Here is a 19,103-nt window from a genome sequence, read left to right as displayed (position 1 = left end):
TGTGACACTACTGGAAGATTGGCTGGAAAGATCAAATTATTTTACTGGAAGGCATTTGAGTCCACCTCTGAAGACTCTCTCCTTGCTCTGAAAGTGCTTGGAATGGTTGAGATAGACAATGATTTGGTCATAATTGCACTGGAGGTGTTCATACACTGAGTTTACCATTTGAAGACCAACATTAGGACACTTGCAGAGCTACATTTTCCAAGAAGCAGACAAACAGAGAAAAATTGCCACTGACAAGAAATGCATGTATACCTTCTAGCAAGAGGGTAAATTATCAAGCAGTGGAATGGCTCCAGGATGCTCGAGTGCATCCAAAACTACCCTCCCCTATCAGGTATGGATGGGTCTTGGAGGGTGGACTGATCACACCAATTACATGTGAAATACCATGCGCTCCTGAATCAGTCCTTCAGGTAATCAAATGCTCATGTGGAAAGACCAGATGCTCAGCAACCGGCAAATATTCGCCTAGCAGCCTGCCTTGTACAGAGATGTGCAAGTGCGGCATGGAGGAGGAAGAGTGTGACAATGTGTCTAGCAGTGGCACCCTGGAAGGAGATGACTTGATGAATAAACGTTTTCAGTCCTACATGTGAAGGCTAACTTCTTTAGGATTACCAAATATCAGTGTCTTTTTTTATGTCAGACATGCATCCCTGTGTTAAAGTATCATTAAAAAAGTTGATTTGTAAATATTTTTTTTGAATATATATCTATATAATTGTTCTAGGCGTCTCTCATTTGGTACCATCATGTCCGTGGGAGAAAGGGCTTTCGAATGATACCCAACTCTTCACCCATTTCTGATGGTATATTATCAAAATCTCCACCAACCAGAGGACCTAAAGCTGGTGGCCAGCATTTTCCTCCTTTCATGCCACAGATGGTAAAACCATTGAAATTATGATTCTGTAGATTTTTACAACTCAAATGACTTAAATGATGCCTCCCTTACTTTTCTATCACTAACTTGCCCACAGAATGAGATTTTACTACATTGTGCTCCCAGATGAAGTACCAAAGTGACTATGTAGGCCTCTACAACAGCCGTTTTGCACACAGACGTCGCTCACTTGCCGCCTTAGGAACCAAATCTGCAAGTTATTGAGCACCCTGAACTCTGTTTTGAAATCGGCGCGAATTGAGGGTGCTCAGTACTTCTTAGGTGGAGTTCAGCAGTGCCTAGAAGGATCCATCCCTTCAGCACTGGGATCTATTTTATTAAGAGAGGGGATGTTCACCAGGACCATGGGGCCATTCCCATATTTTCTGAGAATCCCAGGGCATCTTTAAATTCCACCCAGATGGCCACCAAACATAAACAAAGAGAACCAGCAATGCTGTCAACTGAGGTGCTATGCAAACACATAAATAAGACCATCCCTGCCCCAGAGAGCCCAGTCTACACAAGGGGGGAAAGAGAGGTGGGAGAGCACGGTAAGAGTAAAAGGAAACCCATTATGCATAATAAATACAATCCCCAGATCACTTCTTGCCTAGCCATTGTAAAACCTTAGAAATCATGAGGAAAAAGGCAAGTTCCATGTAACCTGACATTTAATACCAGATGATTCGGGGGGGCGGATAGCTCAGTGGTTTGAGCATTGGCCAGGGTTGTGAGTTCAATCCTTGAGGGGTCCACTTAGGGATCTAGGGCAAAAATCTGTCTGGGGATTGGTCCTGCTTTGAGCAGAGGGGTGGACTAGATGACCTCCTGAGGTCCCTTCCAACCCTGATATTCTATTCTATAACTTTTAAGGCTAGAAGGGACCCCTATAGTTATCTGAGCCAATCTCCATAGAACTAGAGGCTCTGCTTTAGAAAGGCATGATAATTGGGTCGGATGCTGCAATCCTTACTCAGCAAGTAGCCTGGGTGCAAACCTGAAGCAGGGCCAAACACTTCTAACTTCCAGTGAGGTGTCCACACCTCTCAGGAACTTGCCTGTTGTCTATGGAATGGAAAGTTTCACTGCAGAATTAAGCAGAAACCTGTCCATGCTTTGTCTCTCTCATTCCTTTGCAACAACAAACAGATAGGTTGGGGTTTAAGTCTTTTTCCAATCATCCCTTCTCCTAGTCCCCTGATTTTTAACTCGCGTGTCACTTCCCGTTGACTGTTTTCTGAGCCAAGATTTAAATATGTGACTTTATTGGTGAAATATTTATTTTTTCAGCAATGCCTTAAGGAAACATAACAAAGCTTATGCTCAAATAAATGTGTTAGTCTCTAAGATGCCCTATTACTCCTGTTCTTATAACAAATGAAGGGGAAATGTAAATAGCTCCTAAGCTGATTTTTATTTTCTCTGACATCCTCCAACAGAGTTTTCAGAACTTCCTGTGTGCTAGCAACTATAAAGGTTGTCATGTGAATTTGTCAGGAGGTGGGTCATAGTTTTTCTGCTATGGTAAACAAAAGATCGGCTAATTTACTCTTTGCTGCTTGAACCACTTTCAGATCCCATAGAAGGCTGAACTGGAGTTCTGGTGGTTTAGGGCTGCCAGTGATATTTGCTGATAGGACCTTAGAATCATGAGTATATCGCATACTATACTTCTCTTGTACCCAGTGAAACTGTTCCTGTTTTGTGCAGTACTGGGCTTCCTAACTGTGCATTGCTTTAGGTAAGTGAATGTTCTTAAATAAATATCTATGCAATGACATGATAGATAATGAAATGTAACACTGACCGTCTGCTTTTCCTTTCGTGGTGAATACGGAATGTCGTCTGAAGCTATTTTGGAGTTTCTACTGAAGTAAGAAAAGGCACTGTTTTAAAATGAGCATACTATGAAGTGACTGGCTTGAAAAAAGTAATCCAGTCTGATAAATCTTATGAAGTGAAAATCTGTTTGCAGTGCAGTTACTTACTGTGTGTACCTCACAAGGGATTATTAGAGTTCAGCTTGATTTAGGGGTCAAAAGAAAATTAATTTAGGCTAATATTTGAAAGCTCTTCTACTATCTGACTAGAATTGGTACTTTCTCGGGGAGGGAGTACTGGATCATACAAGATGTCTTTCCTTTACCTAGCTACTATGATCCTAAATTTCTCAACTGGTCTAATACCCTTTGGTCCTCATTTCATATAAACAAAACCCAACACTTGGACTACATAGTTGGCTGATCATTTTCCCCACTTCCTTTTTTACATATAATATTGAATGCACAATATTAAGAACAATCTGCTATACAGGAGGGTCTACGCTCATAGCTTACATTTTTTTGCATTCCTTGTGCTGGTGGAGGCTGGGGGCACTGATGGGGCAATTTGCTTATTGATGGTGGGTTGTGAGGAGGAGGCGTCTAACATCAGGACCCCCAACCACCTCTGGCCTTTAGGGAACGGCATTGGTAAGCTCTGCAGGAAATAGAAAAGCCTAGGAGAGAGGATAGAATTACTGTGCTCCCTGGGAGCTCCTGGAACTATTGTGTAGGTGGGGGTGGGGGGGCAGTTGTCAATCAACCCCAAATAAGGGCTTAGGCCTTCAAGACAAAATTGAGCTCTAAGTTTTAGAATTAAAAGTCCTTTGCAATATTCTTTAAAAAATATGCACATTCTTTTAATCCATGGTTAAGAAAGTGCAGTGTACCCTTGTGTAGTTGGGCAGCTGCCCCACTCCCTGAATGTGGGCTATAGCAGGCCAGTGGGCCTGCGCAGATAGGGAGCCAATCAGGGAAGGCCTTATAGAGAGACAATCAGGGCCCAGATTGGAGGGAGCCAATCAGGGCCAGGCTCAGCCCTATAAGAAGGCTGCTCAAGACAGGAGCAGGCAGTCTGTCCCAGGCCTTTGACAGGGGAAGGTCTGTCTCCAGGCTGGGAGACTAGCACCCGGGACAGTGCAGTGCTGGGCAGGCCTGGGGGAGCAGAAGGTAACTCCAGCCCGGAGTCTGTCAGGCTGCAGGCCCTGAAGGGAAGGGCCTAGCCGGTGCTAGGGGCCGAAGGAGAAGCGGCCCAGGGACGTGGACAGACGGAGGGAGAGAAGGAGGGCAGGACGGCTGCCACTAGAGGGTCCCTGGGTTGGGACCCAGAGTAGTGGGCGGGCTTGGGTCCGTCCTCCCCCTTTCCCCCTTGCCTTGCACCCGGCCGATGGAGCGGCCATCTAGAGCTGCATCAACCCCCTGCCAAGAGGGGAGGGACTTTGAGGGTGCAGTTGGCCACATCAGCTAGGACGCAGAGAGGCAGCTGATTGATCCCCCCCCACCCCCGGAAGGGGGTGAGGATGGACTAAGGGGCACTGCTGGAGGGCAGTGGCTCGAAGAGGACGCAGCGAGCTTGGGAGCAACGCGGGTCTGGACACGCCAACCGAGGGCGAGACAACAGACGGGACACCACCAGGAGGGGGCACTCCACTGGACAGAGCTTATTCCCCCAGACAACCAGTAGGAGGTGCCAGGTGGTGAGTCCCAACCTCGTCACACCTTGGCTATAGGTATTAGTTTAAAACCACTCTTCAAAGATTTATGCTGTATGGGTAAAATTCTACTCTCAGAGACACCAGTGTCAAGCCAGTGTAGTGAAGTCAATGGAACTGCGTGGGATTCACAGCAGTATCACAATGAGCAGAGTTTGTCTCAGCACCTCTCCAAGAGAAGTGATTGGAATTTTTAACAAATCACCACCGGCAACTATAAATATTCTCCATTATTTATCTAAATCGTCATCTTGGTTGACTGACTCTTTGATTAACCCCTGGTAAAATGAATTCATTTAATCTGTTTTGTAATTAAAGTCACTGGTGAGAATAAATGTACAGATGCCTTTGAGACTTTCAAATTACTGATAGAAAGGCAGGGATTTTTAGTTTGCTATTAATAGGTGTCTTGGATCCACAAGGCATGCCAAGTCTCTGACCTTAACGTAGACTTTTTGGGAGTATACCCTTCTTCGTGCTAGGCCCTGGACCTCCACTTTTGACTGGGTCGCAGACTTCAGCGCTTTGTTTCTCATCATGACTTCTTCAACAGGTCTTAAAGAGCTTGGCCCCTGTTGGAGACTTGCCCTCTTGGGAGCTGTGCAACCAGCAGATGTTTGCTGTGACTCGGGACAGATGGTTCCTAACAAGACACCTTTTATTAGACAACTGGAATTCAGTAATTCATGTCCTCAGGGTAGAATGGAAAAGCAAAGCTGACGTGCATGTGCAGGCTGGCAGCCCAAACTCTCTCTCATGCCCAAATGTCCAGGACTGACACACGCACCCCTCTGGCCTCACCAGCTAGCCCTGGACAGCAGGATTCTCACTGCAATCTGCTCACACCTCAGTTCTTTGGTTTCAAGCCCCAGTCACACCATTTCATGTTCTGCCCCTCTGGGCTGGCAGCCTTTAAAAGTTAATGCCTGGTCAGTGGTCTTCTATTGTATCTTCAAGGTAACTCTGTTGATATGGTGACATATTCTTACCCACATTGACCTGCCTACTTGACTCCCACCCAGTCACTGCATTTCCAATTCTTCTGTCCCAGGAAAGAAACTAACCCATTCACACCCAATGGTTAACAATATAAAAGTGAGTGGGGAAACTGAGACACACATATTTTTGCTAAAAATAATACAACATTTCCCAGAAATGGAAGGTACAGTAAAAGCTGCTCGAAGGACCATCAGCAACAGGCACTCCCATTGCTTTAAGTGATCCATGCAGTTTCCAGTGGAATTTTGTCTGGCCTTTAGATAAACAAGTCTGCTACAAAATCAATTTTTGCTGATTCTTTAGGAAAGTCCATGGTGTTTACAGTTACGATCCAGCTGCAGGATTTTTGTCAAGTTGTGATTGTATCATTAATGACCTTGTTTGAGACCGTGGTGATGGGCATGTGATGTTTTACACTTAAATAATACCGTAGCCTTTGACACTCAAATTAAAACATTACGGTCCTGATTCTGCTCTCAGTTATAACAGTGTAAATCAGGAGCCGCACAGTTGCACATCCAGTGTGAGATCGGTAGCCAACTCTTTATTTTGCATGAAAGATTTTAGCAGAGCACAACAAAGGGATTGTTTTAGTGTGTGGAGAGAGAGAGAGAGATGCGCACACACACAGCCTCTGTTTCGTTCGCCTAGCTTTGCAATCCTACACACTCAAGTTCTTATTCATTGTGAATATGTAGTGGTGAAAGGGAACCTCTTCTTCAGCTAAATGGAATCAACATGAGCCTAGGCAAAGGCAGATGGACCCGATCAGTAAGCAACCCTCCGCAGCCGATTGATTGTGTGCTTTCCAGCTGGTCACCATGGAGCACCTGTGATCCCTGTCAAAAGAAAAGAGTGAGTATCTATGATCTTAATATGAAGCATAAGAAATACGAGAGAATAAAAGGCAAGACGGTCTTTCATAATATTGCCTCTGCAAAGACTTGGTGATGGAGTCACTTTTTCTGGCCTGTGGCTCCTCACATCTCCTGCAGGGAGAATCTGCACAGGCAATGCAGTTTGATATGAAATTCACCCCATTCAAGGCATCCAGGGTCCAGCACAAGATCTACATACCTCTGAAGCGTCACAAAAGACCTCCTGGGGCTAAAGTGCATGTCTAAGCCTTGTGCTAGGCTTCCTTGCACAGGGATGAATTTCATGTCAGAGTTCCCGGCAAGTAACTCTTCTTTTTATTGGGACATGGGGGGCTTGCAACCCTTTGCTTTGGAATTCTGGTTCACCTTTATCAGCTCAATCTCGCAATTCTTGATCTAAACATAGCTCCCATTGACTTCCATGGAAATTTGCTGCGGTAAGAGAGCGTAGGAACAGGCCGTTAATTTTCCCTGTCTTGTATAAAATGTAAAATAGTCCTTTGGCAGGAGCATTCACACATAGGGCCAGTGTCTGCAGGACTCCTGTAAGTTGCTAAGCACTCTCAGCAACTCTGGATTTGAATGGGAATTGAGGGCACACAACACCTCATAGGGCTGGGAGACCCTTTTCATTACCTGCCATTGAGCATTTTCTAGATATGGAACGTCTTCAAATTAAGATCCTGTTCCTAATGAAGTCAATGTCAAAAATCCCATTGTTTTAAACGGTGCACAGGACCGCTTCTTAGAATGGTTATCCCACGTCAGCCCTTTGCAGTCGGAGTAATGATGCTCCAGCTGTGTAAGGAGTGAAGACTCTCAGTTATGAGTTTGTCTAGGAAATGGAAAAGGGGCAGAAGGATAATAATATATTGGATGGATCAGAGAATTACCTCACAGGGGTGTTGTCAGGAAAATATCAATAATGGTGTGGAAGGTTTAGTAAGTACACAGGTACAGATAGGGTGACCAGAGAGCAAGTGTGAAAAATCGGGACGGGGTGGGGGGTTATAGGCACCCATAGAAGACAAAGCCTCAAATATAGGGACTGTCCCTATAAAATCGGGACATCTGGTCACCCTAGGTACAGAGAATAACAAGAGGTGTCATTACCAGCTCTAATTGAAAGAAGGGAAATGCCAGTGAACCCTTCCTTATTCTTTCCCACTCCGAGCGATTAGTCCCATTTAAACAAAATCTGTCTTAATGACAAACTAAAAACCTTTTTTACTCCATCACTACTAAGTGCAGAAAATCTTGTTTAATAAAATGAAAACTACCCCAAATTATTTTTTAAATTAATTCCATTACAAGAAAATCAAAATTCTGCCATATTTACTATTTTTCTTGGTGTTACTCCTATAGCAAATATGTCTCAATACAAGAAGTTTGTATTTTAATTTAGGAACCATAAAATTCATGCATTCTACACAGGTGAGTAAATGTTTTCTATGTCATTACAGTACAGATTTGCCCGGGTGGAACGGCCTTCTCAGTTCAATGGAGACCCGTGTGACTACTCTGACAAAGAAACAGAAGCTTGTGTTACAAACAGTCCTTGCAGAAATAAAGTTCGATGTGAAGGCTTTGTATGTGCGATTACAGGTAAGTAGTTGAATTAGAGGTTGGAGCTAGGCTGTTCTCAGTGGTGGCAGATGACAGAACAAGGAGCAATGGTCTCAAGTTGCAGTGGGGGAGGTTTAGGTTGGATATTAGGAAAAACTATTTCACTAGGAGGGTGGTGAAGCACTGGACTGGGTTACCTAGGAAGGTGGTGGAATCTCCTTCCTTAGAGGTTTTTAAGGCCCACTTGACAAAGCCTTGACTGGGATGATTTAGTTGGTGTTGGTCCTGCTTTGAGCAGGGGATTGGACTAGATGACCTCCTGAGGTCTCTTCCAACCCTAATATTCTATGATTCTAGGGGACACTTATGCTCCTGTTGAAATTGATGACAGAACTTTTTTATGGGGTGTGCCTGAGTAAAAGTATGCCAGGTGGAGGCCCAAAGTATATCAGCACTTACATCACATTTGCAAATGACTGATTTTAACTGGAATGTAGGACAAGTTCCAGTCTGCCAGTCTTGAGCATCCTTTAAAATCCAGTTGTTTTGGAAAGTAGGAAATTAAAAAATAGTCTTGATAATAAAAGCTGACATAAAACTGGTTCAAAAAGTCAGATAGCGGCAGCAAAATATGTGCCCATGATTTTGGCGCGTGCCTGAGATCATAAGGGAAAAGCTTTATGTGGATTTGTTGTTGTAGCGGTGACAGTTCTGCCTACTCCATATAAATTACTGTTCTGTAGCATTCATTAGTTCTCTTTTCACAATCACATTGGAGGACCTGGTGGTACCCTCTAAAGAGATTAGGGGAAATAATATAACAAGAGCTGGGTGTATAATTGAGTTTTCTGTTCGGCTGACTGGTAATAACAATAATTTGTTTTTTCTTGGCAAAATGAAAAACTGAATTTTTTTTTTTTTGGTCAAACCAAACGTTTAGCCTCTCTGTGCCTCAGTTCCCCTTTGGTAAAATGAGAATAATAGCACTTCCCTAGCTCACAAGAGTGTTGTGAGAATAAATACATCAAAGATTGTGAAGTATTTAAAGGTCTACTGATGAAAAGCGCCATATAAGAGTGAGGTATTATTTTTATATAATTCATTAACATCTCAGTTGTAGGGATCTTATTATGGATGGACAACACAGCATGAGAAAACAAAATTGTTCCTTCCGCCTTGATTCTTTTGAGGTCTCTGTAGAGCAATTCTAATAATAAAAGACATGAGAGACACGCAGCCTTCATGTCTATTATTTCCCTTATTAAGAATGTGTTACCAGTATGCTCCTCTTGCTTATTAATTAATCCTGTCATTTAAAATGTCCCAAATTTGTTCATTAGAATTTCAAGTTATTTGTTCTTGTAATCAATCATCTACATAAGAAAATAATTATAATTATTTATTATTAAGGCCGGTGGGAAAATTTCCAAGGACTTTTTTTTTTTTTTCAAAAGAAAATTGGATTTTTGACTAAACAAAAGTTTTTACAGAAAATTTCTGCCCTAATCAAAAGTGTTTGATTTTTCCATGGGAAAAACAAGCAAACTTAACTTTTTTTTCAGCTTGTATCCATTTTACACTTTTTGGCAGTTTTCAGACTTTTTTAAAATGAAAAGTAGAAATTTCTAGGGGGATGAGGAAATATTTTCCAACCAGCTCTAATCAACGTGTTGTAATCTCTTAGTTTATAAGCTTTATGGGGCGATGACTGTGGCTTTATAGTTTTTAATAATAAAAATGATAAAGGACTTTTTAATTAAGAAATTTCAATGTTGCCTCTTAGGAAGATGCATTACACGGAGGTTGCTTTGCAATGGAGATGATGACTGTGGGGATCAGTCAGATGAAAAAAACTGTAAAAAGGTGTATAGAAAATGCAACCAGAAGATGGAGCAATACTGGGGAATAGAGAATCTGGCAAGAGGGTAAGTAGGCATCCTTTGAATAAACCAAACATAGCAAATTTAATTAAATGACTTCTTGAGAATGGAGACATATAGTAACCTGAAATGGTTAAAGTTCCCTGCACTTCTTTTTCAGATAAGGAAAATATGTTGATGTAGTCTCAGACTTGCTTAAATACTGAACTGTAAATGTTGTAACAATTGACAGGTCTTGGGTCCTGGTCCAAAGCCCACTGGAAGAATTCATATTGACCTGAAAGGGTTTTCATCAGAACCTTAATAAATAACGATCACTGAGACAAAAAAAACATCAGTGTGTGCAGTGAACACGCTAAATGAATTGTCTGGTTGTAATGCTCCACATGGCATAGGTAGTTAGCTTGCCAGTAGGCATGTCAAGGGAGCTGCTTTGTAGGCTAGTGTGTGCACTTATTTTCTTCTGGAAATGTGCCGATTGTGCCAAAACTGGGTGAGTAGGTAGTGAACAACGACAAACCTTCTAAAACCTCTACAGATAATTGTTATTTAAACCATTGGACACCTGAGAAATCATGGACTTTTTTTGTTTTCTGGGTTGAAGTCAAAGGAGTTACTCCAGATTTACATGGGTGTAATTGAGATCAGAATGTGGCCTGATAACTACTCTGTGCGTATGACAAATTTTGCCTGGGCCCAGGAGGCTGGGATAACATCTATTTAAAAATCTGGCTCTGAAATAAAACACTGGGTGGGGATGTTGATATTTGAAAAAACAATTGAATCATGATTATATTATAGAATGGCCTGAATCAAAATTCTGTGTCCAAACTGTGACACTTTCTCGGGGCACCCAGACCTATGGGTGACCTTGTTACCCCTTTCAGAGTAGCAGCTGTGTTAGTCTGTACTCCTGTTCTTGTTACCCCTCTGCCTTAGCAAAAGAGAGACTTGCTGATGCTAAACTAGGTGAGAGATCCCTGTCACCACAGTCTGTTAGCCACCCCAGACAAACTTCTCAGGACCATACTTTTCTTTGCACATAACACTTGGTGCACCCAAGTTCCCGAGTCCCTGGAAGAACATTCCCCTGGAGTATCCAGCCCATCATTCGACACTCACAGAGATTACCAAATTTGCTATCTCCAGAGAGACCGTGTACACACCAGCTTGTTTGATTAAACCGAGTAGTCACACTTAATTTAATATTACAGCACTGTATTCTACTTCTGGTAAAACAAAGAGAAGTTTTTCATCACAACTGAGTAAGGTAGTGGAAACAAAACTGGTTACAAATAAAACAAAAATATAACACGCTGGGAAGAGATTAAATATACCGTTAGCCAGCTACAGTCTTTTGGCTAAAGCATTTTTCTCACCCTCACCCCTTTTGCATACATTGCTGATTTTCAGTCCAATCAGGATCCAGGTTTTTCATTTTTCACTCCTCTCTGCCAGGAGTATCCCTAGGTTCCTTTCCTCTTCATTATGCTCCAGAAAACCTTTGGAATGTATCCCTGTGATGTCTGTGTACCCTCAGACAAAGTTGTTTTCCCCTGCTGTTTGCTCTCAGCGTGCTCATGCCATATTGTCTTTCTCATTCTCCTGGCAACTTGCTTTTCCTGTTGTCTTTCAAATGAAGCTTGCTTTGTGTTGACTTACACAATGCTTGCTAGACTTTGGAAGCAGGCAGGTAAATAAACATTCCTTTGTCTGGGAAAAACTTGTTTATCTACCCTGCCTGTTTACATCGTTCAAACATATTTTTAGTACATACATACACCTTCTTGACTAATGCCCATACATATGTCTCGCAATGCTTATGATGACCAGTATGATATAAGCTTTCATTTGACACGCTACACAACATTCTTTATAGATAAATACTATGACAGCAATTTGTTAGGTGTAGTGAGTTTGTTAGGCCTGATAGGAGTTGCTGTTATGTGATAATGAACCCTTTGTCAGTGGGCACTGAAGGGCTCTAACATCCCGGAGCATTGGATTGCTTAAAACCTGAATTTGGATTCAGATCTATATGTTGCAGTGGGCCTCTACATTTGGAATGGACTGAACCAAAACCTAGGCCCCATTTAAGCCAATGGAAGTTTTGTCATCATCTTCAGTGGGGGCAAGATTTCACCCAAGAACTAAACAACCCTGAATTTTGGGGTGGTTGAATATGATCCAACTCATATAGGATGATAACTGCCTATAGGATCCTACAGTGGGAAAATAGTCCCCTAATCTTTCTTCACGTGCACCCCCTCAAAAATTTGGCTTCATAGAGTAAAAATCACATTGAAGGGGAAATGATCATTTCTGTGCAACTCTCTGAAGATGTGACTGCTGTGTGTGTCATTACTGATGCTTCATACCGTTAACCATAGTATAAATTAAAAACTAATTTGAACTCTTACAGAAACATGCCTCTCATTTCTTTGAAGCCACAAATGCTCAGTCATATGATTTTAGTGGATCTTCCCGCTTTTCACTGTGTTCTAAGATTGAAGATCATTTTAACAATTTCAGAGACCTTTTTATGCAACTGTTTGACTCCAAACTAAGGAAAGGGAGGCCTAACAAAGACCTGGAGCACAACATAACAATGATAGGTTCTGGGGATTTCCTGATTTCATCGGTATTTTTTCTTTTGTGATTTTTCCTCTAGTGATGCTCACTGCTATTTAAACTTGATCTCATTCAGATTAGCGCCATATCCTGAGACCGTGCACCATGTAGATGAGATTCCACTGGGATTCACCCTTCGGTGATGGTGGTGAATAACGGAGAACTCTCGGTCCCATCACCAAAAAAAAGTCATTCTCCTATATAAAAGGATTGCCATGCTGTACTTTTACTCTTTACAGATGGATTTAGGATCTAATCCAGTGCCGCTCGAGTGTATATTTTGCCCACCTCTGCCCCTTCTGCCATTCCTGAAAAAGCTACTCCAAATCCTTACTTTCCAGCACAATTTCAATTCCATGAACTTTTATTGGCTGGATAAAGTATACAAATGTTGCTAGCACTGATGGGATGATGCTATAATGTCAGTCCCAGGTGACAGAATGTAATTCTTCTGCGCTTAATATTATCTTCAGCAATGTTTCAAAATATGACTCCCTCTTTCATTTGCTTGTTGGATGGGAAGGTTCTCCTAGGCCAATAGAGTGAATGCTAGAAGATGGAAAGTTCTGATGACAGAATCCCTAGGCAACGAAATAGGCAGGCACAAAAGGAAATAGGAAAAAAAATCTTGCCTTTCTTAGCCAAATTGTATATTTTGCTGCTAATTAAATTATAAACTTTATTGTTTCACTGTTATGCCTCCTACACAGGTTAAATATCCTCACAAACAATCTGGAAGGTTTGGTTCTTGATCACAGGTACTATGCTGGGGGGTGTACTCCACATTATATTATGGATACCAGGTTTAGAAAACCATACAATGTAGAAAGCTACTCCCCAGAGGTAAGAATCAGATTTTTTTTTTCTGCAAACCAACTTTAATTAAATTTCCAATAGTTTTCAATGCAGCGTGTCGACACAGCTTCATTTACTACATGACATTTTAATGAATTTCAAGAATTGGGGTCAAGTGGTTTAGGACTAAATTTTGACCTACTTTGAAAATATTAGGGAACATAATAAGTGATTGTTATACTCTAATAATCATGTATATGTTGTTCTCAAAATGACACAAATATGAAAAAGTAAAGTTTCTGTAATGAAGCCATCCAAAATTCTCAGCTAGATTCTGTTTCCTTGATTTGCTTGCAAGAAAGTGAACTAGATTTCAGAGATTCTCTATAATGATGCAGTGCACAATGGGTGCCTGAAACAGTAATGCTCGTAATATGAGGAAATCAAGTATTAAATATAAAACTGTAGGGGAAGGAAAAAGGAATGATTCCAGTGTCCATAATGAAAGTGAAATATTTGTGTTCATGGCAACATGTAATTTGGGGAACTTTTACCATTGTTCATTGTTGCACACAGCACAGACTTTTGACTGGGTTGCATGTTCAGGGGAAGGATGGTCTCATAGTCCGGGCAGAGGACTGGAAATTAGGAGATCCGGGACCTAATTCTGGCTCTGCCAAAGATTTCCAATGTGAATTTTGGCAAATTCAAGTAGGGTTTGATCTTATGCACATTGAAGTCAATGGCAAAACTCCTAATGACTTTAATGGTGCGGGATCAGGGCCTTACTTTCTATTTGCCTCAAGAACCTGCTCCATAAAAGTGGTGTAAAAAATACTTACAACCAAGGGGCAGTGAGGAAAGCACCTTGAGATCCTCTGATAGAAAGGAGGTGTGATGGGATGTACCAACTCCACACTGGGCCTGAAGGGGTTAAGGAGAATTGGAGGGTTCAATCAGCCTTGCCTGGCTACACCTGTAGTAAGTGTCAAAGCTGGAGGGAGGAGCTAAAAGGGCCGAACCAGGCTCAGTTAGGGGTAAACTAGGAAGGAGCGCAGACCTCTGGGTCTCTCTCAGTGAGAGAAGCCTGGCTGGAGTCAGGGAGTTGAGTTGGTGAGTCCCAGCCAGGGTTCAGCATGCTGCTAGACAGATCTGCAGGGAGCAGGAGGACTTCTGTTGAGTCACTTGAGAAAACTCTCCTGCAGCAGAACCAGATGCTAAGAAGCTCTGCAGTGGGCCTGTGGAAGCGGCCTAGAAAGAAAGGTGCTGATACCTTGGGAGCCAGGAAAGCGGTTGCAGCAAAGGCTGCAGACTGGGCAAGGTAGGAGGTGTCCAGGGGTCTGTGTAGCGAGGCCTTGACTTCCTACTCAAGGGTCCCTGGACTGGAATCCAGGGGAGCGGGAGGGCATTGGGTTTCCCTACCAGCCTACCAGGGATGGTGGAGCGGAAACCCCCCTGTAAGGACTGTTGAAGCCGCCCAATACCAGGGGTAAGGACTGGTGAGTCCAGACTCAGACCCAAAGTTCAACAGGATGTTGATGGACTATTATTTGTCGGACTGCTGGTTTACCCCAGAAGGGGTGAGACTCTGTGTGACCTGGCCGAGTTGCAAGGAGAAGCTGGCCACCACAGAGCTGGCAGCACAGCTGGCAGCCAGGGCACTAAAGGAGGAGAGCCTGCTACACTACACCCAGCCACCATGGGCTTGCCGGCAGTGAGTCCTATGTTTATAGGAGACTACAGAAGTGCAAATAAATATTATTGTTTTAAAATATCCAGAACGTACTGTATAAAAGGGCAGGCACCCAAGTAATTTTCATACTTGTCATTTACCTTTAATGGCATCAAAGATACGGAGCCTGATTAAAAGCCCATTGAAGTTAATGCTGTGTGTTATCTAGTGTGATTTGATACGTGATGCCTATTAAGCAAGCTTTGTTCCTTTCGCAATTTTAAACGTGTTTAAACGTTCATGGACTTTTAAGATGTAGGCAATTGCAATACAGAGGAGACAGTAGCTCTCATCTGCATTTTATTAACCTGTGCTGCAAATCAAGTGGTATTGTAGTAATAATAATAATGATTAACAATTATACCAGGCTTTTCCTCTTCAAAGTTAAAGCACTAATTCAAAAGTATGTTTGTTGCAAGACTATCAAGACGTCTTCCCTCTGCTTCAGGTATGAAATCAGTATGCAAGAAATAAAGTGTGTTGGTTTTGCTTTTTGTTTAGACCAAAGGCAAATATGAATTTACATTGACTGAATACGAATCTTATTCAAGTTTTGAAGAAAATATCCTTAGGGCAAGAGCTTCGCAGACTAGCTATAGCTTTGGAATAAAGATATCAGGAGTGTTTGAACTTGGTTACAGTTTAAGTGACAACAGGTTCAAGAAGTTCATTCAAAGGACGAAAAAATTTTCTGCAACTGTAAGTTACTTTCTACTTAACTACTAAACTGAGAACAGTTTTAACACCTGAGATGTGAAGTTTAAATGTACGTGTGTGTATACATGTATTAAAAAATATAGGACTAGATCCTCAGCTTTTGAAGTATAGCTCCAAGGAAATGGGGGGGAGGGATAGCTCAGTGGTTTGAGCATTGGCCTGCTAAACCCAGGGTTGTGAGTTCAATCCTTGAGGGGGCCACTTGGGGATCTGGGGCAAAATCAGTACTTGGCCCTGCTAGTGAAGGCAGGGGGCTGGACTCGATGACCTTTCAAGGTCCCTTCCAGTTCTAGGAGATGGGATATCTCCATTAAAAAAAAAAAAAAAAAGTAGAACTACACCAATTTAGATCAGCTGAGGGTCTGTCCAATAGAGTCTCACTGTAAAAAAGTGAAAGAGTAAGAAAGAAAGAGGCCCAAATTGGTCCTCTGAACACAAAGGGAAGCGTACTGTCATGTAGGAAGGATTGGCAGGGGGCCTACTGATGCACAGCATCCCCTATATGAGCATAGGGGATATAGCACACATTATACTCCTGTGGGAATTCTGCGCCCCTGTACATGTGCAGAATTTACGTCCCCCACAGATTTCTTTGTTTCCCTGCAGAAAAATGACTTTCTGATGGGGAAGCAAAGGGAAGCCACAAAAACGGTCACATAATCCTCCCAAACAGTATGCCCAGGGCAGCCGGCAGAGAGGTAAATCACTGTGGGGCAGGGGCGGGACTGGGAAAGACACGGCTCATGGCTCCTACCTGCTAGTTAGACCCACCCCCAAATTTCTCCCCTGGCTGTAGGAAGCTCTGCAACCCTCCCTCTGCACATTCTGCACCCCATCGCTCCTCAGCTGCAGGGGGAGGATCCCTGTACAGGGAGCCAGTCCCCATCTATCCAGCCCCCCTCACACCCAGACTCTCCTGTCAAGTCTCACTCCCCCCTGCACCCAGAATCCCCCAGACAAGTCCTGCTCCCCCTGCACCTGGACCACCCGGATCCCCACCTTACCGAGCCCCAACCAGCTGCACATGTATTGCAACCCCACTAAGCCCCACTCCGCCAGCATCTGGACCCCCGCACTTAGTCCCCCATACCCAGTCTCCCCTGCTGAGCCCCAAACACCTTCACCTGGATCCCCCTGCAGAGTCCCATTACTGTTGCACCCAAAAAATCCCAACAAGCCTCTGTGCATCCAGATCCCCCCTCCTCCCCCGTACCTGGATCCTGCACTGGGTGTCGGTGGCTCAGATTTCCTCACACAGTACCCTCTCAACCCACACTTGGATTCCCCCCACGCTAAGCCTCTTCACACTTGGATCCTGCCTTGCTGAGCCTATCTGCCCACACCTGGTGCACCTGGCATGGAGGGGCAGGGCTCTGGGGTGTTTCTGGGGCAGGCCCAGTCCTTGTGCTGTGTCAGGGTTGGGTGCAGTCTCACCACTGAGTCTGTGTCCAGGGAGGGGGGAGTTGCACAGTGATCTCCCACTTCTGTGTAGCCAGTGGCCTGTGCTTCCCAATGCCATACTGGAACCTCCACATTTATTTGACAAATAAAATATGCAGAACTTTTAAATTTTTGTTGCATAATTTTTAATTTTTAGGCGCAAAATGTCCTCAGGAGTAATATTAAAATGGACAATCCAGCTATTAAAGGGGCTGACACATGGTTCATACCAGCCACTGGACATAGGAACTGTAAACTCCCAGGTTACCCTGCCAGGGAGTTTAATGTACCATAGCACCCACCTCAGGTCAGGAGACCATAAACAAAAGTAACTTACTTGATATGTCAGTAAATAGCAATGGTAGTGAATGAAATCAAAATGTCCTGAAAGATGGGTGGGAAACAGATATGAGACCCAGAATGTGATTATTCCAAGGGATTTCACACAGGTCAGATTGTTCTTTACATATTGAGCCCTAGAACTTTGAAATTCCATCTGTCCAACTGGGTGAGTTCCATTGAATAGCAAGTGAGTTCCTGAATAAAAGACATTCCCTTCCTTTGGGATGGATGGGATTTTCAGGCATCAAGTTTTATGTGTTTATGAGTGCATAGAACAGTCTGTGCAGTGGAAGACTAGTGACCTTGGAATCCCAGCAGGATGTCAGTGCACACAGGAAAAGTCATAGTAGTGCCAACAGGTGCTGTCACTGCAGTAAGTGACAATGCAAACAAAGAAATCTGTTACTCAACTGTATAGTAGCTGTGACGGTAATATAAAATGAAAACTGCTAGCAGGTCTTCACTGGTTTAATTAGAGAATAGCACATGCCATTTCCCATTGGTAGATATGAGCTACCCACAGAACTCAAGGCACACAGCGCAGAATTTTCACTCTTGTCCTTCAATCACTTCTGTGACTTGGTATACACTCCAAGCCATATGGAGGAGCTTTAATTTATACTCTTCTAGTGCCATGACTTCATTCTGGGGCAATATGCACCATTGTTTGGTTTCTTCTTAACCTTCCACTGTTGTAAACCAGGCCTACTTCATGTTGGCTGTTTAGCTCCACTGCTGTTATAGGCCGGTGTCCTCAGTGCCATGTGCATTCAGGAGCAGAACAGTGGCCTTGTTTCTGTGTAGCTTGCACTTGCCTGGAGTGTGCATGTGTAACACTGACAGACCCCGGTCGCCGGTGGGTGGGATTGAACCTGGGACCTCAGTGCACGAGTCCATGGGTGGCTCCAGGCACCAGCACACCAAGTGCGTGCCTCGGGCGGCAAGCCACAGGGGGCGGCCTGCCGGTCGCCATGAGGGCGGCAGTGAGGCAGCCTTTTGCGGCATGCCTGCGGGAAGTCCACTGGTCCCGCGGTTTCGGCGGTAATTCGGCAGCGGGTACACCAAAGGCGCGGGACCGGCGGATCTCCCGCAGGCATGCCGCTGAATCCGTGTTACCAGCGGACCTCCCACAGGCGTGCCGCGGAAGGCTGCCTCACTGCTGTGCTTGGTGCGGCAAAATACATAGAGCCGCCCCTGCATGAGTCTCTACTGCATGAGCTAAAAGCCATATGGCTGTAGAGCAGACTCCTCTCTCTCGCTTTCTCCCCCCCACCCCAGATGGGATAGAATATCATACCCAGGAGGTGTGTGGGTTACACATGGTACAAACCCCAAATAGAGCTTCCTTAATCAGGAGAAGATTTTACTAGGGATGTTCACCAAGGGGCCGAGAAGCTCCTGCAATAGACACCATTAGAGATGAGGAGGATCTGGGGTAACTCACACAGTCATTGATTTTTGAGGACAGAAAGGACCACTTTGATCATCTAGTCTGACTTCTTCCATAACCCAGACCACTGAATTCCACCCAGTGAGTCCTGCTTTGGGCCTGATAAGGGGCCTAGATTTGATTATCCAGGTTGCAGGACGTTTTAAATTGAAAGAGCCTCAGCTCTTTAAAATGTTTCCCTTGATGCCCAAACGAACCTGCGTCTGAATGCATTTAGGGCACAGTGGAAAGCCCATTTTATTATCC

The 19,103-nt window shown here is 43.7% G+C and overlaps 1 protein-coding gene across 2 annotated transcripts in view; it reads left to right on the top strand.

The window, feature by feature from the left end:
- The first annotated feature begins 2,374 nt into the window (after positions 1 to 2,374).
- C8B (complement C8 beta chain) overlaps positions 2,375 to 19,103 on the top strand; it is a 32,167-nt gene continuing 15,438 nt past the window's right edge. Inside the window, exons 1-6 of one of the 2 annotated variants that reach the window (XM_024104883.3) lie at positions 2,375 to 2,636; positions 6,125 to 6,281; positions 7,768 to 7,909; positions 9,654 to 9,795; positions 13,092 to 13,224; positions 15,410 to 15,607. In XM_024104883.3, coding sequence (XP_023960651.2) covers positions 2,545 to 2,636; positions 6,125 to 6,281; positions 7,768 to 7,909; positions 9,654 to 9,795; positions 13,092 to 13,224; positions 15,410 to 15,607 — 864 coding nt within the window. In that variant the 5' untranslated portion in view covers positions 2,375 to 2,544. The remainder of the gene's footprint in view (positions 2,637 to 6,124; positions 6,282 to 7,767; positions 7,910 to 9,653; positions 9,796 to 13,091; positions 13,225 to 15,409; positions 15,608 to 19,103) is intronic. The other variant, XM_042851406.2, reaches the window with a different exon arrangement.

This window comes from Chrysemys picta, chromosome 8 (assembly GCF_011386835.1).
Source record: "Chrysemys picta bellii isolate R12L10 chromosome 8, ASM1138683v2, whole genome shotgun sequence".
NCBI classification, from domain to species: Eukaryota; Metazoa; Chordata; order Testudines; family Emydidae; genus Chrysemys; species Chrysemys picta.
The sequence above is the reverse complement of the archived record's forward strand: the minus strand, read 5'-3'. Positions and strand labels throughout refer to the sequence as shown.